The sequence below is a fragment of the Dreissena polymorpha genome, chromosome 14, assembly GCF_020536995.1.
Source record: "Dreissena polymorpha isolate Duluth1 chromosome 14, UMN_Dpol_1.0, whole genome shotgun sequence".
Classification (NCBI taxonomy): Eukaryota; Metazoa; Mollusca; class Bivalvia; order Myida; family Dreissenidae; genus Dreissena; species Dreissena polymorpha.
The window spans coordinates 20720593-20745128 of NC_068368.1; the positions used below are offsets into that span (position 1 = coordinate 20720593).

The 24536-nt window shown below is 34.3% G+C and overlaps 2 protein-coding genes across 2 annotated transcripts in view; both read right to left on the reverse strand.

The window, feature by feature from the left end:
• The window catches only part of LOC127857824 (uncharacterized), a 152619-nt gene that overhangs the window by 72865 nt on the left and 55218 nt on the right, over positions 1-24536 (reverse strand). The window lies entirely within an intron of this gene.
• The window catches only part of LOC127858474 (macrophage mannose receptor 1-like), a 46769-nt gene continuing 22544 nt past the window's right edge, over positions 312-24536 (reverse strand). The window contains exons 13-28 of the mRNA XM_052395662.1: positions 17076-17212; positions 16803-16887; positions 16248-16282; positions 14648-14814; positions 14150-14295; positions 13603-13724; positions 12685-12860; positions 12128-12246; positions 8032-8162; positions 5460-5620; positions 4934-5058; positions 4214-4341; positions 2574-2749; positions 2014-2147; positions 1414-1550; positions 312-1000 (exon numbers count right to left, since the gene is read on the reverse strand). Coding sequence (XP_052251622.1) covers positions 930-1000; positions 1414-1550; positions 2014-2147; positions 2574-2749; positions 4214-4341; positions 4934-5058; positions 5460-5620; positions 8032-8162; positions 12128-12246; positions 12685-12860; positions 13603-13724; positions 14150-14295; positions 14648-14814; positions 16248-16282; positions 16803-16887; positions 17076-17212 — 2050 coding nt within the window. The 3' untranslated portion in view covers positions 312-929. The remainder of the gene's footprint in view (positions 1001-1413; positions 1551-2013; positions 2148-2573; positions 2750-4213; positions 4342-4933; positions 5059-5459; positions 5621-8031; positions 8163-12127; positions 12247-12684; positions 12861-13602; positions 13725-14149; positions 14296-14647; positions 14815-16247; positions 16283-16802; positions 16888-17075; positions 17213-24536) is intronic.

The following is a 24536-nucleotide window of genomic DNA, read 5'->3' on the forward strand; positions in this document are numbered from 1 at the left end:
TTGTGTTAAATAATTGAATCATGACATGCATTCATCGTTAGTGTTCATTACTGACGTTTTTTGTTGTTGAAAATTCTCAAAAGGAAACATGGAATAATGAAATAAACTATTTTAAGTTTCTCTGTCTAATCTATTTTAAACTGTGTCAAAAAATGCGATGTATAGCACACGCCATCATTCCCTTTTCTGCGCATGCGCTTTGGTTAAGATCAATGTTTGCTGGGATTAATTTTATTCGTTAAGGGCGTTGCTTTATCCCCTGTATCTCCTTATTCTTTCATGATGTTAATCTAAATAAAGGAAAACACAAATACATTTTATATACATAGCATATATAATTTTATTCACGTTATTTTTTAAATGAAAGAGCACATACATTTTTATAAAGAATATAAGCTGAATTGTTGTTTTTATACAAGTACATTTCGGTGAATTGTTAACGTTTTCATTTTCTGAATCTATGGCTTTATGTGCAGCATACATTCAACGACATGTTTTCCATATGAATCAGCTCCAACTTTTAACATACGTTTCGATTCATAATAGTTACTTTATTTTCCATTTCTTAGATAGTAACAATATTATTTTTTGTTAAAACCCAGCATTTGAAAGTTTAACAATACAAACTGTGTAAATTATGTATCTCATATTTTTCAGTTTATTGGTTTCAAAATTAACATGAATTGAACAAATTTTTGCTGTGGTTAAAACGGGCTCAACAATCATGTACCTTTCACAATGTGACGATTGCACATAGCTATTTTTGATGCACGGCTGCTGAGTTTTAATAACCGTTCGATTCATAATTGCTAATTACATAGTTATTACAATAAAGACATTTCTATCAACCTGCAAACACAAAACACACCACACTCTTGCATAAATGCCTATTGCACAAACCACTGGCCTTATACAAGTATGTCCATGGACTACACAACCAGACGTGTTGACAAAACCAGTGTGAGAATTGAAAACATAGATATTGTTACGCTGGCAGCACCTGCAAAACACAACGAAACAGATATAGAGGGGCATTTAGACGAAAGGGCTCAGTTACACTATTTAAATAGTTTGGTTTGTAAAATCTCAATTTAAACTATTCGCATCTTCCGTATTGCTAGGGATTGCTGTTTCTTTAACACATACTAGATGGGACTTTGTGACTCGAATATGTGTCGAACACCGTGTCAAAAATTGATATCCGACATTAAAATGCTGATATTTCAACAGAGATTATTTAACACCATCAATTATTTTTACTTTAAACCACACAATATCATATGGGAAAGCTAAACGTATTGCAGATCCGGATTATTTGCTTCATTTGAGATGTGTTTATATATTAAAAATAGCTCTCGAATGAAAATGTGTTAATATTTTTTTCCCGTTAATAATTAAAGTCAGCCTGATTACCTCCAGTGACTCCGTACGCATAGCGCTCACAGATGAAGTTCAGTTGCCAGCTGCACGGGCGCATGTGGTAGGCACCCGCGAATGTGATCACTCCACAGTCGTCGTCGGGTTTGGTGCTCGGCTCACCGTTCCAGTCGCTACAAAGAGGGTAAAAAGTTTGTTGTTTTAAACCTAGGTATCCATATCAAATCTTTGAAAACCATTGAAATCACTACAGAATCAACATGTTTTTCTAAATCTTGATTAATCTATTCAGAAAGTTTATCTTGACAATATCAATACTAAGTTCCATCCTGGGTCATGTGCAACCAATAACTATGTCACTTTGACAAAACTTTATGAATCAGCAATACAAGCTTAGGTTTTCGTTTTTGTCTATCAAAATGAGTTTCGTGCTCGGCTATAAGGTTGAATAATATTTGTAGAATAATTGAACATTGTCTTTTACCTTAACATATTGGTTTTATTTTGTTCTGCTTATCTATTGATTGACTTAAAACGTAGTTGTCGTTATATAATGGTACTTTATTACATTTTTGCTACCTAATTACAAAAGACCATGGTAACATAACGATGCTTTGTGAACAGACTCAAACGTACACTAGAGAGGGATCAAAGATAGGTCCGGTGGCAAATGTCCAGTATCCTTCGGTCTGTTGGTCCGACATTGAAGTCCACCAACCGACGGCATTGTCGGCATATTGCGGGTTCGTGACTTGGTTCTTGATAAAGTCCTACAGTGCGAATCCATTTATGCTTGTAAATAAATCTAAATTACGAGTAATGAGTACAGGACATGGTTTTAGTGTAAGGACTGCTAATATTACAATGAAAGTTATCTAAACTTTTAATTGTGTTCTTCAAAGTTGTGTCCAATGATACAACTAGTTTTATACGTGTTTCTTTCAAGTGTCCAATCGAAGGCATTTGTTTTCATATAGTGTTTTCTTACTTCAGCATACTGCTATTTCAACGCGATCAAGACATTAACTTAATTGAAAACTTTGCAAAGAAAATATTTCTAGGTTAAGTGAATATGATTTGTCTTCCTTTAATTAACTAAATTGTCTCAATAGTTTATTTTCAAGGATTTCAATTAGTTTACACTTGCTAAGTACAATATCAGTATATATAAATTAAAAATTAAAGATTATCCGTACGTGTTCAGCGGCGGATTCCACGGACAACAGAGCGCCCACGTGGTTTCCGTCAACGGACAGGGAGTTACAAAATGAGGCGGCTTCTAGTTGATTCATGAGAGCAGTTTTATTCTTGTATGGTGTGAAGAAATAACAGTTGTTGTTGTTAGCAACCCAGCTGCTACTAGGGCAAGATGCTGCAAAGATATGTGGGACATAATTGTGGCATCTGCGTTTATGAAACATATATTTGAATGGAATGTTTCACTAACTTCGCTTGCATTTAATCAGATTTCATTTATTGTTAAAGCGGGTATATACGATTTTTTATACGCGTTTAATTGTAATATATCGATAAAATATGTTACAATAACCTAAAATGGGCAAGAAAAATTATACATTAAAGCCGAATTTCATAAAATGCAGCAAAGACAAATTAGCGCCCCGAGCCGATTGTGACGTACATATTTTCCAACAATAACCGAAGCATTCGTCTTTGTATTAGGATCGGGGTTAGTGTTCGTGTGTCGTATGAATAGATATCGTTGCAGAAATTCAAATAAACCGTTACACTAAGTTTAGATTCACATCGTACATGTTTGGTGTACATGCTGGCGAATTCGCCTGTACAGCCGTTTTCAATTTCAGAAATAAATATCTGGCTTATTTCGCAATTTTCGACACATGTTCTTCTTAACTTTTATTTTAATTTATATTGAAATATATATAATAAGTTTTTTACACATTTTATATAAATTCATAAATATTTGACAAAATCGTATATACCCGCTTTAAGAGTAACAATACAGTTGAGAGTTAAAAGCAAATGTAATTGGCCGTATTTTGTTCACGTTAATCATTTTATTGTCGAATATTAATTAATATTCCTATGAAACGTTGGCATTGACTTTAAACACAATGATCATACAGGGGATATTTGTTGGATGTGGTGGAATGTCGATTTTAATTCACGTGTGATCATAGATATTATAAATATTTTTCTTCTATGATCACGAGTGAATTAATCGATATTCCACCAAATCCAATACATTTTCTTTTTATTTTATGCTTACGAATGATTAGTTTTGTATTTTGCCTTTCCGGACAATATAATTTCCCGTTGGGCGCCCCCATGTATTTGAAAATGAAGCTATTTAGTATGTTTTTATAAACATCTTTGCAGAGTAGTCCCCCTTTGAAAAATTTGCCTTTAATTGGGGGTCACAATGAGGAAAACAAATATATCTGAAAATAGTTCCGGTAAAACAATGAACATTATCGATAATTTTCACTGTCATCTTTCACTGTTTAAAACATTGAAATATAAGTTTTTATTCACTGATATTGCTCTATAAACCATCGGAAAGCATAAAATAAAATTGTGTAAAACGCATAGGATTTTTATATGTGTTGTCATTTTTAAATAATTTATTTGTTGATACATCTTCAAAGCACTGCTTAGTCTGTATGAGAACTAGAATCAATACGGCATGTTTCGTGGCAGTATTTCGTGTGTTTATGTATAATCGGTTCCATTAGAAAATATCGTTATAACAGGGTATGCGGACCCCATATCTAGCGCAAATAGACAAATGCAATACAAAAGTGGTGATCGAATTATTATAATGTAATATAATTTCATAGGCAATGAGTTTTCTTACCAAGGTTGTCAATCTCACAAATGGCTGCGACCTGTTGTTGACAGCTCATGTCATTATAATAGCCACTAGAACTAATCAGACCGCAGTCCTCTTGACCTTTGTAGTCGTTTGGTTCCTGATTCCAGTTGCTAAAAAAAACCGTAGAGTCTAAGTAAGTCATTGCTCAAATGGTTCAATTGAATTCAATTATTGTTACCTGTGTGGCTGCGTATTAATGACTGTGTAGGCCGGAATTTAAACACCTAAATGGCACTTCAGAGTGTAAGAGGCAAAAACCAACAAAAATATTTGTAACATATTGCATTTTTGCACGTGGTTATTAACCTTACAATCGATGCATGTAAGGTCCAAATGAACCAAAATCTTAAATTGGAACAGCGATCATTTGCAGCAAATAAAGATATGGATAATTACTTCATGAAAATATTCATCTCAGTGTTATTGACGTGTGTAGTGTGCTCATAGCTTACATATATAACTGGTTAACGGTCGAATAATACGCCCTTTTTATCTCACAATGATTTACGTGTGAAACTGAGCCCATTGCTTAAATATATAACTGGTTAACGGTCGAAGAATACGCCCTTTTTATCTCACAATGATTTACTTGTGAACCTGCGCCTATTACTTACATATATAACTGGTTAACGGTCGAAGAATACGCCCTTTTTATCTCACAGTGATTTACTAAGTAATTGTGAAACTGCGCCTATTGCTTACATATATGACTGGTTAACACTCGAAGAATCCGACCAGACGTACTGGCCCTCGGTACTGATGTCGTTCATGCCTGTCCACATGAACTTGTCGTTAGCTGGATCAAGCATCTGCATATTCAGCCAGGCCTTAAGGAATACAACGTAAGACAAATTGTTATATATACGATAGTAAACAATATATGCGCGCAAATGATGACATGGACTTTCTGATTATTTTTTTTTTCATATGAATGCCATATTTTTTACTATTACCAGCTCAATGAAATCCAATAGTAAGACAATACAAGTGAAGTTTCGGCTATGGATGACAACGGTTTTTAAAAAGTAATAAACATGAAGACACATAAGCTTAATACAAGAAATAAATTAATTATATAACGTATCTTTCTGACGAGACCCCCCCCCCATCCCCCCGTCACAGTAAATAACGCTTCAACGACTAACTGTAAAGAGTTAATGCATCTTAAATGTGATGTGCTTCATTTAACGTGCAAGCACAGTTCAAAACATATCTGTTTGCTCTGCACCTGCTTGTCGAATGAGTCGACCTTGACCAGATTCGCGCTATGTTGCTTGCAGTAACTTTTCGCATCTTGCCACGCAGCCACTTTGGAACCGCCAATAAACCCATAGCACAGTTTACCCGCTCTGATCCACTGGCCGCAGCCCTGATTGTCCGGAGCTTGAGCTGAAAACATGATATTTATGGAACGTTTTCTTATCTTTTAAAATTGCATGTTTTAAATTGTCACACATTCAAGAAAATGTGCAAATAAGAGATCACTGTCAATTATCAAGCAAACGTATACACGGACATCGACAAAGCAGTTGATCAAATGATACGTTTATCTGTATATACAGTAGCTTATTAAATGAAGACTAAATATAGTGAATGCAATTATGATGATAAACCGTGGTGGGACAATGAATTTTACGTATCTTAACAGGCAAGTACACGTGATGTGTTTCGGGAAACTAATGCCGTATTAGATAAAAAAAATGCAGTGTAATGCTCCGAAGAGAGTTTTAAAATATGTGCCAAGATCAAACATGGTATCAGACTTGAAAAAGAAATAAGTAAATTTGAACACCTGATAACACAAAGGTATTTTGAAATTAAATAGAGGGCAGTCAAAAGATTAAAACTAAATATATGGAAACAATCATTCAAGCTTTGCCGATATATATCTTGTGTTGAACGAAAATCACGACGAACAAGATCAACTTTTGAATTCAGAGATAATGTTTGATAAAAAAGCGCAAGTTATTTTAAAACCCAAAGTGTCGAGTCGTAAAAAGCGACGATTTGGGCCGAGATTTATAAAAAAAATCGTTGAATTGATTCTGGTTCTATGTATTTGGCGAGAGAACATTATCGTTCCACTAAATTAGTCTGGTGCTCGAGACTACCGTTCTCACTACAAAAGTATTGTGTTAATGTATGTATGTAACGTATACAATATTCTTTAATATTGTGTATACAAGATTATGCATTTGTCTGATTTATACAAACAAAATTGAAAAGCTGGATTACGGATATGCAACGACTTACAATTTATTTACTTTCCAAAGCATGGTGCATAAACATCTAAGCAGACCTCGTGGTAGATTGTATGTGTTGTTCGTGGATTTATTTTTAAAAGGCCTTTGATAGTCTATTCTTGGTAAAATCTTTACAAGTATGATTAAAATGGTATACGAGGAAATTATTTCACGTTTTAGAATCTATATGTTCAATTTTACGCGGATGTTTAGTATGATAATAACGGTTTTCAAAACATAATTTGCATTATCAGTACCTGACAAGGGGACGATAGCAAAACACTAATCTTTACCCTATTCATAAACGAGTTTTCTCCCTTTCAAAGATCTGCAGGTCATATGGGTATAATAATCAGCGATGATATTGAATGTGTACGTCGCGAGCTGCACTAACACTACTATTTAGGTACGATAAGAAATTCGGAATTTTGAAAAAATACGTAAGACTATTCACCCCAAACAGACCGAAATTATTGTATTCAGAAACGGAGGTCCGCTTCGGTTATATGAGAATTGTGTTCGATAACAATGTGATAGATTTAACATTTGAACATAACTTGCATTACCTTTTATGCCAATATCATGGCGGAAAGCTTAACCAGTTGCGGCTAAGGACAGCAAATAAACCTTTACTATTTAATCATAATAGAGAAGTTATGGATATGTTTGATATGCTGAATATTGTGTACTTGTTGCCTTCGATGGTCAAACCTTGTGTGACTTAAAGATTGAAATAACACGGAATAGAATTTTCAGATATTCATTAATATGTTTAAATGTAATATTGTTAATATTTACTTAGTTATATCAGTATTATATTGGCAAATTACGATGACAAAAGATCGATATCCTAAATATCGGTATATAATGTTAAATTACACAATGATATCGAAAAGAATAAATGGGTTATAACTAAAAAAACGTATTTTATTCACTTATGGATTTGGAGACGTTTGGCTTAGTAAAAATATAAAACTGTGTAATTGTTCTATTAATATTAAAACAAGATTTGATTGCTTGTAAAACGTATGTTAATTGGCTATAATCGAGAAAATTCTCCAAGATAGTATACCCACAAACATTTTAATCTATGATATATCAAAAGGAGTATCTTTTTTATTCATGTGACCTTTTACATTCGAAAAACAAATTGCTAAATTCCGTTGTTCTTATAATTAAGTAGTCATTAAATCTGATCGACATGAAGTAATTTTAAGCGACAGTCGTTATTTTATTGATTGTTTAGTCCATTGATTTATTATTGTATTGAAGATGAATGTCATGTTTTAGAATGTCCAAAATGTGTCCAAGAAAGGTAGATCTATACTGTGTAATGGTACAATGTTGAACACGATTTAAAACGTGTATACAGTCATAATATTTCATAGCGAAAAAAACGCATTTTGTATGCCAAAATAATCAATTATTAAAAAAAAAATAAGACTTGTATCGCCTGCTTTATCTCAAAGTAGCAAATCTCCAAGAAAAATACTTGAATATGCGAAATTTCGGTTTCGCAAAGTTTTTTCCGGTGGCCGTTATATGTAAAAGACTGACTATTGTACTGCTGCTGGTAGCATATAAAGTTGGCCATTGATGAGCAGTTCCTGTCATCGAACATCCCATTCATACGTAAAACACCGCAGTTTTCCATACCAGCAACATTGTTAGGGCTTTGCTGCCAAGGACTGAAAAAAATCAATACGGTTTCGTTCTGTTTTCTGCAAGGATATGGTTACAAAGGTGATATACTACAAAGCCATTTAAAGATAACAAACTAACTGTGTCCAAATATGTGGTGATTAATCCATGCGACATGTATTCAAACCATTTAGAAACCCATTTGAAACACTAAAAAAAAGTTTTGTATCTTTCCATTTGCTAAAGAATCATTCAAATACTTCTTAAATGCACCACCATATTTAAAGTAGCGTGTTCCTTATATTATTTTTGGAATAATTTCAGAATCTTGTGTTACACGTTTGTTTTACATAGTATTACAATACAGTCTTAAAAGGGTTAGATTTCGCCAAATCTCGCAACAGAATTGGAAAATCCATCTTGTGTGTATGAACATTTAACTTTCATAAAAATACATTTATGTACATTATTTACCATGTGGTAACCATAAGACACATTCATCGTCATTTTTTACTTAATTAAGTAACTATAAGCGTTAGAAGCGATATGCAGTAAGAAAGTATGGGTATGAGGTAATAACCTTATTATAGCTGATGAAAGTCGATCGCGGATCGACCTTACAATTTGAATTAACATCCACCTGACACATATTGTTAAGTAAGTGATCTAAACATAACAAACCCGGTGGAGATAGAACATATCGTTTAATGTAGGTTTTCATCCTAAACATTTAAATATCATTAAATGATCATCACCAGCGTGTTTTTACATCAGCCTAAATTTATCAAAGAAAGTTGTTTTTAACGAAAATGTGTCTATTTTGAAAAATATGACATTATACTATTACTCCATTGAACAACTTTTTAATCCTAGAAATCACGCTGGTCATGCGGATACTTTGATAACAGATGGCACTTCGATAGCAGGTTACAACAAAAGCCACGCGCGAGAGGTAAGTTCCTCAGTTTTTGTAAGTTACATCCTAAAGATTACTTTTTAAGACAATGCACATGGTCGGGTTTATAAATGGTGTATCCTTTTCTATTGGGAAGAAACAATTCACGGAACAATGTTAGATTTTTCCCCCCAAAAAATAGAAAATTTGGTCTGAAAACAGCATGAAGTGGACGAATAGCAAACATTTCAACAAAATGAAACTACTTAGAAATTTTGCAAGAAATTGTTTGATATTCCAGCATGAAAAGTAATCAATGTGCTTCAAATAAAGCATTTATGAATATTATGTCTATTCTTACAAAATATTTTTAAGTACGAATAAATGTACATAGTCAAGCGCGACACATTAGGAATCTATGCATAACTTAATTACAAACACATGTGAAATTTAACCAATGGCGTTGTTCCTTTTCAAAAATTACATTGCTATCAATTAATACTTTAAATATTATAATTGCAATTCTTAAATTAGATTAAAATGCTTCTTTCTGAAGAAATATATTTCAAGTGACGATCGGAAATAATTGTCTACATAATGAACTTGTTTTTTAGTCGTAACTTGTGATTCAGAGAGATGAACATAATTTGACTTATAGCAGGGCTCTAAATACCGCGAGCGAAGGGGTCTTTAAGAGGCAAATACACCTTTGTTTTTCATAAAATCCTATGTCGTTGCTGTTCATTAGAATCGCATCATCAAGACGATACTAATGCGTAGCTACAAAATTAATATTAGAATTGAAAACTCCCTTTATCTTGAGCTCTGCTGATATGGAGCACAGACTTTTAAAGGGGCCTTTTCACAGATTTTGGCATTTTTTTAACTTATTCATTAAATGCTATATATTGATAAATGTAAACATTGGATCATAAAAGCTCCAATAAAAAATCAAGAAAAAAATTAAAAAAAGGAAAGGAACATTGCCCGGAGCAGGTTTCGAACCAGTGACCCCTGGAGTCCTGCCAGAGTCCTGAAGTAAAAACGCTTTAACCTACTGAGCTATTCCGCCGAGTACACATTCGTGACGTATTTTATACCTTATATAAGCAATCTTCGTAGTTTCACAAAATTTAACGACAAAAACAGAACTCTCCAAATTATTCAATCGTTTCGCGTTGCAACGCTTTATAATTTTTAGGTTTTAAAATCGTCAAAAGATGCATATAATGGCTATATTAGAGCATGGTGAATGTTCAGTATTACTGTTTCCTCACAAATATCATAACTAAAACGAAAACTTACGGATCTGAAACAACTTTTTTCAATTTTGTCAATTTACCAAAGCGTGAAAAGATCCCTTTAAAGGGATCTTTTCACGCTTTGGTAAATTGGCAAAATTGAAAAAAGTTGTATCAGATTAGCAATATTTCGTTTTAGTTATGATATTTGTGAGGAAACAGTATTACTGAACATTTACCATAGTCCAATTTAGCCATTATATGTATCTTTTGACGATTTGAAAACCTAAAAATTATAAAGCGTTGCAACGCGAAACGATTGAATAATATGGAGAGTTCTGTTGTTGTCGTTTAAATTTACGAAACTACGAAGATTGCTAATATAAGGTATAAAATACATATACTGTGTATACCCGGCGGAATAGCCGAGAGGGCTAATGCGTTTTTACTTCAGACTTACTCCAGGACTCCGGGGTTCACTGGTTCGAGCCCTAGTACCGGCTACTTTTATTTCCTTTTTTAATTTTATTCTTGATTTTTTACTGGAGCTTTTAAGATCCAATGTTTACATTTATCAATATAAAGCATTTAATGACAAACTTCAAAATACGCCAAAATATGTGAAAAGGCCCCTTTAAACAATGATAACGTCAGCTCGAAAAGCGATTCACCTGACCCTAAATCACTTTACTGGTTGAGTTAAAAGAATTTCGGACCTGCATTGCTACTGATATTTATCATATTCCAAAGGGATAAGAAAATGTTTTGTTAAATCGTTTTTAATCTACTTCAGTACATACATTTGTATGCGTTACCAGCTTACTATAACAGTATTCCACAGCGACTTCTGCATTTTGATTCACTTAAAAAGAGTGTGTTTTATCTGTAAAATAAGTGTCGGTGAAAATTTGGCATCCGACTCTTTAAACCTTTGATTTTTTTCAAAAACTTTAGTAAACTAAAACGTAACATTAATGGATAGATTGAACTTTTATTTCGAAAAGTAAGCACGTTCTTGGTATATGTCCATGTATTTTTATTTTGCTGAAATCCAATTCATGCTGATTCTTGATGGAATTTTATCGTTTATTAATATAATCCACCGTTTTTCTGCGAATGTATTTCTTCGCAATACGAAGTGCTTTAGTATTAATAGACCAAACAATGTCCCGTGTCTGAAAACCGAATGAGCAGGACACAAATGCTAAAAAGCTGAAGAACTCTCCTCTCACGCGTGGCTTTTGTTTTTCTCTGTTATCGAAGTGCCATCTGTTATCAAAGTATCCGCATACCCGGCGTGAAAATATAACTGCACATATTATTATAAGTTATAATGCGGCTTGTATTCTTGTTGAACACTTACAAAACCATATCATACATAAATATGTGTCTCGTTCTGGGAAAACAGGGCTTCATGCATGTGTGTACAGTATTTAGTTTAGCTTAACCCATTTATGCCTAGCGTCCTGAAAAAAGAACATTGCAAACAGCGTAGACCCAGATGAGACGCCGCATGATGCGGCGTCTCATCTGGGTCTGCGCTGTTTGCTTGAAGGAATTTCTGTAAGAAATGTTCTAAATATAGAAATAAATATACTAGACATCCCTAATTTTGGAAAGAAATTGATCCAATTTAGAAGGATGGGAGAGTCCACTAGGCGTAAATGGGTTAAGCAGTTCGCACAGGCTCATCATGGAGACACTTTCCCTTTTGTATTTTGTCAAAGGAAGTCTCCTCTTAGCAAAATTCCAGTTAAGGCGGAAAGTATCGTCCCTGGGTCGACACTTCACGCACATGCGTTACGCCCCGTTTTCCTAAAGCGCGGCTCATATGTGACTGTGCGTGTGTGTGCGGGTGTGTGCTTGTATTTCTTACAGAGAGACGGCGGATGCACTCGGTACGATCCAGCTCCACTGTCCGTTGGCGTACGTGTATCCGAGCCAATACGTGACCGCGGTCTTTCCTTGGTACGGCAGGTTATTGGTCAGAAAATCCTGCAGTATAGACCTTGAAGTAAATACCTTTTCTGAGTATACGAGCAGTTCAAACACCCTCCGCGGATTAACAAAAATATATCATATGATATCGTATGGCAAAAACACGAGTGCTATTATTAAAACAAGATAGTTTAGCTGATTAACATTAGTATCGTCTTTTATGGATTATTTTTGTAATCGTGCATAATTACAATTTTAACTTTTTAAAGAAGCGATAACATGATAATTGCTCACATTAATTTTATTTATATCTATTTGAGTTCACATTTGCGTTATAGTAGATGATATGATGCAACGAACATCTTTTAGTCGTGTAAAATGAAAAACAAAATAACTGCGTATTCGACGACATGCCATAGTTATAGAAAAACGTAATATAAACTAAACAAGAATCTATTTCTGAGACAAAATCGTTAATTGTTATAAGAAACATACGACGTCGTCTTGGACCGAAATGGACATCAACTGGGCGCCCGTAGCGTTGCTTTTCAAAGGGGTTGAGCACCACGCCTTGGCGGCGCTCCACGTGACCATCTGTGAAGGATCTGTCGTGTCACTGATCCAGAAACAGGAGGTGTCGGTAGACAGCCAACCCAAAGGACAACCGTTTGCTATAAAAGCAAATACCATCAGAGTAGAATGAAACACACATGGATAGAATAACTGTTGGATGAGACTCCGATAATCACGGAAATAAAGTACTCGGTTTTTTATCATGACGTCATTTGATGTTTCTGTTAACAATTGGGATACATGATGTACACCTGTATTTACCTACATATTAAATGTGCCTATCAAAAATGAACGGTTCAGGCAAACGATGGTAAAGAACCGTTGAATAAATAGAGCCACACAAGTTTGAAGACCAAATATCCGCTTACACAAAATATAAGCGACCTTCATCCTCATAAATTAGTCCTCTCTAACCTAATATTGCTTATGTATGTCTTAATTATTTACAAATAATAGAATTGGTTTCTCTTATTTGAACGTGTGCTGAATTAAAATAATTATTTTGATATATGTTCAACAAGTTAAACTTCTACTAATTGTGTGAATATTATTCGATTTAGCAGAGCAAATTCTTATTATTTGTATAAGCCGCGCTTTGTTAACAGGAGGTTTACTGCGTGTGCGTTAAGTGTCGTTCGAGATTAGCCTGTGCGGTCCGCACAGGCTAATCAGGAACGACACAATCCGCCTAAACTGGATTTTTTTCTAAGAAGATAATTTCTCATAAAAGCAGAAAGTGTCGTCATCAATTAGCCTGTGCGGACTGCATAGGCTTTTCTGGGACGACTCTTTACGCACATGCATTTAACCCCCTTTTCAGAGCATGGTCCATATCCTTACAAGCATCCATTTTGCACACGAATCCCTGTCTTGCCGCACAGTCCAAATCGGACAGTGTACCCAAAATGTTCACGCCTGCGCAGTTTGCAACACCGTCATTGGCTGGAGAGACACCCCATGTACTGTAAACACACAAAATGTACGACTGGATTATTTTGACTTGACAAATTGATATTCATATCAATTACGAGAACACAAACACGTCATAATTCATTTTGTTCACGCACAGGTACTTTGCGATTGCTTTTATGCAGGTTAATCAAATGCTTTTTAAACAATGTTGCGTTCGCTACTAAATGAAAACAAAAACACAAAAGATGTGTTTGTCAGAAACACAATGCCCCCTACTGCGCCGCATTGAAGCCATATATTTGACCTTTGACCTTGAAGGATGACCTTGGCCTTTCACCACTCAAAATGCGCAGCTTCATGAGATACACATGCATGCCACATATCAAGTTGCTATCTTAAATATTGCAAACGTTATGAGTTATGTTAACACGTATCACTATGCTCACCTTTTTAAATAATAAAAATACAAACTTACATAAGCGATATGTCTGCGTTTTCGAACGAGCCCCATGTCCAGTTTCCAGTACCAACTTGAGACAATGAGTTTTTCGGGTTATCATTGAGATCCGTCCAGAATCCACTGCTTGGGAATTTCGCCTTGGCTGTTGTGGTAATCCAGTTCTGAAATAAGTATTAATTTCTTGTTTTTCACAACAAATATACTTTATGTTTTATGTGTTGTGTGGAACTATACGGCAAAATGAAGGATATGCTTTTATTCCAAAGCATGCGATTCAACAATATATTTTGCTATTGGTGTACTTATTTTGTTCAAACAGTAAGAATTTAAATTACAATTTCAAACTATATAACTTAAGTTACTATATAATGTCATCAAACGTACTAGTTAGTTACTTTAAAAAACTTTTTAAAAAAAAGTAGATTTTTTCCAACTTTAATACTGTTATTGAAGATCAAAGAACAATCTACTTGCGTGAGCAATGCCTTAAAACATGTCAATAGTATAACCAACCAGTTCATCTTGCGAGTGAATCCTGACAAGGGAGCTTGCCGACCTGACGCATTCCGCCTGAGCGCTGGCAACGGACACACTCTTGGTTGTGAAGAACTTGTAGCAGTTGGATCCGTACGGCAGCCAACCGTCGTCACAAACATTCTGTGCGACGCCGCTGCCAACGTCTATTCAAAGAATATACAAAGAGCAACCCGACTGAACTTACAGCGTGGAATGCCAAGTAAGTCCGAGAGAATTGAGTAACGTGAATAGCGTCTATGAGTTTATAAATGCTTTAACCCATTTATGCCTAGCGTCTAGAAGAAAGGCTATGGCAAACAGCGTAGATCCAGATGAGACACCGCATGATGCGATGTCTCATCTGGGTCTGCGCTGTTTGCTTAAAGGAATTTCTGTAAGAAATATTCTAAATTAAAAATAAATATACTAAACATCCCTAATTTTGGAAATAAATTGATCCAATTTAGAAGGATGGGAGAGTCCACTAGGCATAAATGGGTTAAACACGTCGTCCATCAACAAGACTATAAGTTATTGATAAGACTTTCTTATTTGTGTTGATTTCTTATTATCTCTGAAATATATTCAAACTAAGTTTCCTTTAGACATATTGCAATAAATAATCGAACTAAAGGACTTATATTAACATATTACCTGTAAAATTAGTAAAATTATAGTGTCTTCGCTAAAAGCGACCTACATATTACAAAGCATGTATAAGAAGCAATAAGTATTCATTTGAAATGAAATACATCTATTGTACAGACGAATATATTGCAACGTCTCCCATATAGAATACTTCATTTATTATATGTGAAACAAGAAATAAGTGTAACGTTGTGAACTACAATATCAAATGGTTAAGATTTTGAATATAACGATTGCAGGGGTACATATGATAACATAGACATGCATGCATACTAAATAAAAAAACTAAGCACAATATAAAAAAGTACTTACATAACAAGATCACAGTTAATCCGAGCTGCACATGCATAGTGAACATATTGCTTATTACAACAAAATACCTAACTCTTAATTTATAAATATAAGGCAAACTGTGGGAGGATTAAACATGGACGATTTTCGGTCGGTATCAGCTGTTATCTTGTATTCGTCCGACCGTTCCGTCGCGTTATTGTCAGATACATCTAACGATATCGGTGAAAGCGTTCTTGATTGTTAACCGTTAGATTATGTGTAATCATATCATACCTACTCAAACTGAACATTTTAGTAGATGATGAGGGTCAATGTATATGTACATATGTATGTACATGTATGTACGAGTATCAACATGGCGTACACAAGAACTACGTTTATATGTCCACAAGTATGGTAGATTTTAATCCATTTATGCCTAGCGTCTAGAATAAAGGCCTTGGCAAACAGCGTAGACTAAGATGAGACGCTGCATGATGCGGCGTCTCATCACCATCTGCGCTGTTTTCTTAAAGGAATTTCTGTAATAAATATTCTAAATATAGAAATAAATATACTAGATATCCCAAATTTTGGAAATAAATTTATCCAATTTAAAAGGATGGGAGAGTCCACTAGGCATAAATGGGTTACGTTAAAACAAGCGAACAAGTACTTCTCTCCCTATCATGTTCCAGACATTCATTTATCCTATAAATATGGACCGTGCTCTGTGAAAAAGGTGTGTAATGCATGTGCATGAAGTGTCGCCAAGAAGCACAGACTGCACAGACACATCTTGGACGACACTTTACGCACATACATTAAACCCCTTTTCATAGATATCCGTCCATAACAATGAATTGAAGTAAAAATAATGATAACATTATTATGAACACAATAACATACATTTTCCAGTCAAATGCACCAACATTACTGAATTATCATGAAAACGTGTAGTATTTGTAGAAGTAAATATATTGCAATACTTATTTTGTACAACATACACAAGGTAGTATTAACAAAAATTGGCTTTCGAAACAGTTAAGGTAATATCTCCTCCTTTCATTGGATGGATACTATCAATGCTGGAATCAGTTGCTGAATGGAATAAACGTGAGACGTTAATGAATCGATTGAATGAAAAAGACTCCTTGGTAAGGATAAAGTGCGTTAGAAGTTTGCCCCCAAACAGTACTCGTATGCATAGCAACTGTCATATCGATTTCACAAAGAGGGAGACAATATGTACATGGAAAGAAACGAGACAATCACGGCTGCAACACGACGATGCAGGGCGTATTCTCGCACAGAGCCTGCAAGAAAGATGTGCAAAAATATAAAATTGGTATATTATAAAAAATGAAAAAATTAATGCGTGTTATTAGTCTTTGTTGTACACGGTACTTTAATTGTTTGAATATTTTACCTCATTAGTTTTTTATTTAAAAATCAATATGATAAAAAGGAAATACAGCATGTAAATAGTGAAAGTATATAGTACCTGATGTAACACCGTATGCAAGACGTTCGCATATGAAACGGATTTTAAGGGAGCAAACTCTCTCGTGGAACTGGCCTCCAAATGTCACCAGACCGCAGTTGTCGCCCTGGCGGGTACTCGGCTCACCGGTCCAGTCTCTGTGACGAAGAAAATACATTAAATAGAATATACGGGCCGTGCTCTGTGAAAAGCGGGTTTATTGCATGTGGGTTAAGTGTAGTCCCAGATTAGCCTGTGCATTCCGCACAGTCTCATCAGGGACGACACTTTCCGCTTTGATAAAAGAATGTTTTGAAGAAAGTAGTTTCGTAGATAAAATCATAATAAGGCGACGACACTTAACACACATGGATTAAACCCCATTTTCACAGACCGCGGCTCACATGTCTGTTTAAATAACCGGATCTTGCTATTTTAGTAATGCAAACATATATCCCGACTTCACATGTCAAACACGTTGACAGCTGGTACTTTAAAGAACTATGACCACTTTGGCTGGCCTGTTTTTAACACACGGGCATGGTTTATTTAACATTTGTACGTGGCTATTAAAAGTAACATTACTACTCAAAATCAACAAACATTTCGTACAATATTTCGTATAAACCTTACCAATTGAAAAATCAGTGTCCCTCATGGCAATTGCCGAAATTTCAACGCCAGATGTGGTCTGGTAAAATAGATGTTTTTAGATATAAAATGCTCGTTTCTATTATTGTTCTGCATATTCAATGCCATTTTAATTTCCCGCAACGATATCTATTCGTACGACACATGAACACTAACATGGTGTTCGTGTGTCGCATGAATATAAATATTCGCGGCAAATTAAAATGGAATTAATTGTGTCACAAATAAATAAAAACGAGCATTTTGTATCTACAAAAATCTATGAAATCCTACCACATCTAGCATTGAAAGTGTGGCTATTGCTATAAGGAACACTGATTGTTTAGGAGTTAACTTTATTTTACGAATAACTTTACGAAATTTTCGTTGATTTTGAGAGTTATAGAGACTTTAAACAATTTTATGTATCAAATAGTACACCTTGTGTTCAGAGAAAACATTTTTCAAGTTATTTTGACAAAGGGTATAATTCAAGACAACATTGTATACATAAAGGGGCGTTTTCAAGTTTTGGTAAATTGACAAAATTAAAAAAAAAGTTGATTCAGATTCGCAAATGTTCGTTTTAGGTACGATGTTTGTGAGACAACGGTAATACTGAACATTTACCATGCTCTAAAAGATCAATCATATACAATATCTTTTGACGATTTAAAAACCTGAAAATTATAAAGCGTTGCAACGCGAAACGATTGAATAATGTTGAGAGTTCTGTTGTTGTCGTTATATTTTGTGAAACTACGAGGATTGCTTATACACTTGGAGACTTTTCTAACGCATCACTTAATCATATAAATACAGCTTCCTTATTTTTTGAACGGCTTGTATTGAAATTTGGACCAAGAATAATTCAGCACATATCTGATAATTCCTGAAAATTTAATTGAAATTGAAAAACAACAATATATCAAACTTAACAAATTAAAAACGTCACTTCAAAAGTCAAATTCGCAAACTCGTACAACGTTAAATAATAACAATGTGAAAAGTAAAACGCATACACTTACACGTCTTAATAACTGACCGGCCTGCAACATGCTGATTGAGCCGTTGCGCTCCTGAATATTAATACGAGCCATATTGTTTTTCTGTAATTAATGTTTAGTTTTTCTTGTGTAAAAACTTACCTAGAATTATGAAAATGAAATTAAATTGGAATAACATGTATATCGCCTTTTACTACACTTTGTGATTTTTCAAACGAAACACTTTTAAAACTTACATATCTCAGTAATGAGTTAATATTTTTGTTTAAAATTGCACACGTGATCATTTGACTACAATGTGTGCAAGCTATCGATAAAATCATTCATCCGTGACGATCGGACGCTTATGCAAGAGGGAAAGGTAGCCTGTAAAATGCAAAGTGCGTGATTTCCCTCCTGAATATTTATACGAGCAATATTGTTTTGTAAATTCATTTTATGTTTTCTTTGTGAAAGAACCCACTTAAAGTAATTAAATTGAAATAAAACTAGAATTTAATCACGTTCCAACATTTCCACGTGCAAAAATATGAAACCACACCTCCCCCACGTGCTAAAGCGTCCAATCGTCACGGATGAATGATTTTATCGTAAGCTTGCATAGAATATAGTCAAATGATCGTGTGTACAATTTCAAATCAATATCTTTACTCATAACTGAGATATTCAAGTTTGAAAAGTGAAACGTTAGAAAAGTGTATAAAGTATAAAATACATTTCTCATTGAATAAGCACGGGTGGCCGATTGGTCTTAGTGTTAGACTTTTACTCCAGGACTCCAGGAGTCAGTGGTTCGACCCCTGTTGAGGGTTACTTTTTTTCTTTTTTAAATGTTATTCTCGTTTTTAACTGGAGCTTTTTATATCCAATGTTTACAATATAAAGCATTTGATTTAATAACTTCAATACATGCCAACATCTGTGAAAAGGCCCCCAAATGCTTCTTACTTACGAAATATAACTCCTCCTTTGTAGCATCAGAAAAGTGATTTTGCAAACACTGTATATTATTAGTTCAGTTTCAGTTTCAGTTTATTGGCAATCAGCAAAGCATATGCCTTTGACCATTTACAAACACACAAAAAAACCTTATGGCGCAGACCATCACATATATCAAATAAGTAAGACAGATATTTCAGAACATAACATAGATATACATACATATATATATATATATATATAAGCGATCAGAAGACAGGTAAACTATCAAGGGTATTTTGTCGTATACGTAATGCTTCTTTAACATATTTTGCAAGATTATATCGAAGTTGACATTAACGAATTAAATTTTTGTACTGTAGGCCATGAACATTGACCTAAGAATTTTGATCTTATACAACTGTATCGTGAGCAACATAACATAAAGTGATATTCAGACTCTACTGCATTTTGGAAACATAATTTACACAATCTATTATTTCTTTCTATATTGTTATACCTTCCTAGTTCTTTATCTAAACTATGAGAACATAATCTTAAACAAGTTAATTGATGTCTAAGTTTATCATTTGATATAACATCCAAATACTTTTCAAAGCAAAATTCAGTTTTATATTTACAATAACTATCTAACTTTGACATTGAATTTACATTATTACTCCACTCTTGAACAAATTGATCTCTAATTCTTGATTTTAATGAATTATAATAATTCACAATGGGATCAAAAAACAATCTAATATCCCGTAAACCTAAAAGGTCTATGATAGAATTTATTCTACTAGCCCAACAAGAAATAGTTATATTGCTACATAGGTCATTATACATTCTATATATAGGTGATTCATTATTTTTCATGATTTTTAACCAAAATTTCATTGCTCTTTCCTTACAAATGACTGACAAAGGTACTCGACCGAGTTCACCATATACAGCATATGTAGGAGTTTGTTTCTTTACACCTAGTATATATTTACAAAACTTAATATGTAATTTATCAACATGTTTATAATTATACACACCCCATACTTCACAACCATATGTCAGTATAGGTACAATCATAGAATCAAATAGGGACAGCTTTGTCTTAATATCTAGGCTAACTTTATCAAAAACATTTAAAAGATTATTGTACGCCCTAAGGGCTTGATCATGTAGTGCTTTAACTGCATTGACCATGTTACCAGTATAAGTAAATTCTATTCCAAGATATACAAAGTTGTCAACAATGTTAATTTTTTCATTATCTATATAGAAGTCAGGATACACAGTTTGCTTTCTTTTTTCAAATACACATATTTTAGTTTTATTTACATTTATTTTTAAAATCCATTTCATAGAATAATGATGTACAGCATCTATTTGAGACTGTAGACTATGTGGATCCGTTGTGAACAATACAATGTCATCGGCAAATAAAATCATATACATAAACAAAAGTTCGTAATCTTTTTCAGTTAACTCATTAAAATTCATGTTTTCAGTGATATTACTTATGAACAGTATGAAAAGAAGAGGAGATAAAGGCTCCCCTTGTTTTAATCCAATTGTTACATTAAAAAAGTCAGACATATTCATATTACTTGACAATTTCACACAGGCTTGCACATTTATATATATACATTTTATCATATTTGTCATTTTACAACTAATTATTGATTGCAACAATTTAGTCCATAACGCATCTCTAATAACTGTATCAAATGCCCTCTGGTAATCAATAAAAACACACCATAATTTAGACTTTGTAGACAGAACTTTCTGTATAATAGCATGTAATAAGAAAATAGCATCAGATGTAGAGCGTCCATCTCGAAAACCATATTGAGATTCGTTAAAAATATGTTCTTGTTCACACCACTTATTAATACGATTCCTTAGTATCAAAGAGAATATTTTTCCTATGACATTTACTAATTTGATACCTCTATAATTCGGAGGTATATTTTTGTCACCTTTCTTATATATAGGTACAATAACTCCTTTGGACCATGTCTCAGGATATAAACAGTTATCATAAATATGGTTAAAAATAGTACATAAATAAGGAGATATTACATTGTTAGCATCAATAAAGAAGTCTGATACATTGTTCTCATAATCACAACTTTTATATCTGTTTAAAGAAGATATTGTTTTTTTTAACCTCTTCAACAGAAATTGATCTATCAAGATACTCAATATTAGTTGTTTCATCACGTTCAGCAGAAAATTCATCACTCCTGAACTCACTTTGATTATCATTAGACATATTTTGGAAATAATTTTTAAAATCATCAAGACCAGCGTTAGAATCAAAACCATTTGCATTTCTAAATTTCTTAATATACTTCCAAAACTTGCGGGGAGACGTTTTGCTAATATTAAACATTTTAATTTTGTATGTGTAAAAATATTTCCTTTTAGCCGATCTCTTTACTGTAATGTATTGTTTTCTAAAATTTAACAAATATATTTTATTTTCTTCCGACTTAATGTTAGCATAACGTCTTTTCGCGTCACAAAATAACTTGTTTGCATATTTACAATCATCATTAAACCATAGCGACTTGCGCTTCTTTTGTCTGGGACGATTATTGTACGGTTTACCATAACATGCGAATGAAAGGTCGCCGTGGTGTAATGGATATGGTGTCCGCCTAGCGACCGGGAGATCACGGGTTCGATCCCCACCGTGGGAGCGTTCTTTAGATCTCCCCCAAAGACACCAAGTACTGGTTCTAGGCCCAGGAAACGGACTCGAGAGCGTTTATATAAGCCTTAGGTTTTCGATGCAATCGAGCTAAAATAAATAGGTTTAAACTAATTGTGATATACAGTATCAGAGAAACGTTTCATACATTGATCAATATCATAAACACCATCTAACAAGTTCTGGTTTATTTCGTTAAAGACAGTACATTTGTCTTGTAATATGTTTAAAAAATCATCATTTTCTGACGGGTTCCATACAATTTTTTCAAATTCTACATATTCGTTTGGTACATCTGATATACAACAAGAAAGAGAAAATGTCAATGGACAGTGATCAGAATATTCATTAATTGTATCTAGAACACACATATTAGAGATATCATCATAACATTCTATATTAGAAATTACATAATCTACCAGGCTAGAAACTGGTCTATTTCTATACATAGCATTATTAGTTCACGAACCCTCGTCTTTACGGCCATTTAAAACACAAAGACTATTTCCCTTGCAAAGAGATAACAATTTCGATCCATAGTTATTAAACCCATTGTCATGATTCCGCTCCAGACATAACGGACTCGGGTAAATATACATATCTTTCAAGATTTAGGTCAGTAATATAATCTGGTAAATTGCTCGTGCGACTATTCAGGTCACTTAGTAAAAAGATATTACCTTTATCACAATATTTTCGTATTTCAGTATCTAGGCATTCATAAAAATCAAAATCATACAAAACAGAATTTATATTTATATAAACCGCCGAATATTCAGGGGGAATATAACAAACGCAAAAATAGGCATCTTTATCAGATTGTAAGAAATGTTTATCAAGTTAAAACCAGATTAATCCTTTATGATCAATGTTTAATAGGTGAAAATAATTTTTGTAACAGCTTTTATAATACACAATAACTCCTCCGCTAAATCTTTTAGCTTTACTGTTAGATTTCGGACGGGGGCAATTAAAGCAATCATAACCGTCAATATTAACGTTTTTGCTAGAAGCATTCCAAGTTTCATTTAATAGTAACACATCAAAATCACAAACATAATTTTAAAAGTCTGAGTCTTGTAATTTTGCACTTACACCTTGTAAATTCCATAAGAGGAACGACAAATGTCTCTGATCAGGTTCCTAACTTGTGCTATAACCGGAATTGTGCACCGTATCAACAGTGTACATTCTATTGTCAATATAAAGTTTATCATATGACAAGTATGCTGCTTTACCATCCTTCTTGGCGCCGATCATGGCCGGAAGTAGTATTTTTCTGCGGGCCTGAATCGACTTCGGAAATTGATCGCTGACGCTGATCATCGGTTTGGTTGGTTCCGTTGGTGGGACATCATCCGTCGGTTCCCCGCGAGCTAAAGAGGTTGCCGGCGGCAAATCGCCGGAAGTATCCGATATGTCGGCATTTGCAGATTGTGGCACCCTAACACCAGAGGTTGAATTGATAAAGTCATAATATTTCTTCCTCGCCTCTTGAGCTTTTTGTTTCACAAGAAGCTTGTCAGGGTAGTGGTTGAACATAACGACTGGTCTCGATTTGCGAAAATCGTAATTTTGCACCAAGCCTGTGCGTTCGCTCAATTTTAATATTTTCATGGGAACGTGCGATTTCAAGTTTATCGTTCAAATAGTCAAGCACAAGCTTAGCACAATCTTCCGACTTCCTCGCTTCAGGGGACTTTTCCTCCGGAAAACCGTGAAATAATAAATTGCATCTCATGGAACGCGCACGTAGGTCCTTTATATCAACTGATACCGAGTTAAGAGTTTTGAACTCAGAAGCTAGTTCTGCAACTCGTTCCGTCTGAAGGGCTTTGTCTAATTCAGCGTTTTTGGATTTAAGATCCTCGCATGTTTGGGAGTCAAACGCGCGGCTCACTTCTTCCTCCTTCACCCGTGTATCAACGTCTTTGACTTTGCATCCAAGGGTGGTAACTCGAGTGTCCATGTTTCCTAATTTAGTAGTAAGGGTAGATAATTGTTTCTCAATGGAATCTAATTTATTTAAACGATTATCTAAAGACATCAACTGATCAAGCACAGTCTTTTGGAAAGTGTCATTGTAAGCGCTATTCACTTGGGGGGCACTCGATTGGAACTGTGGGGACGCATTTACGTTTTGGGTGTTGTGGGGTATATTCATCTGCTGAGGTGTATAGAAAGCTCCGGGTTGTGTCTGATAATTGTTCATAT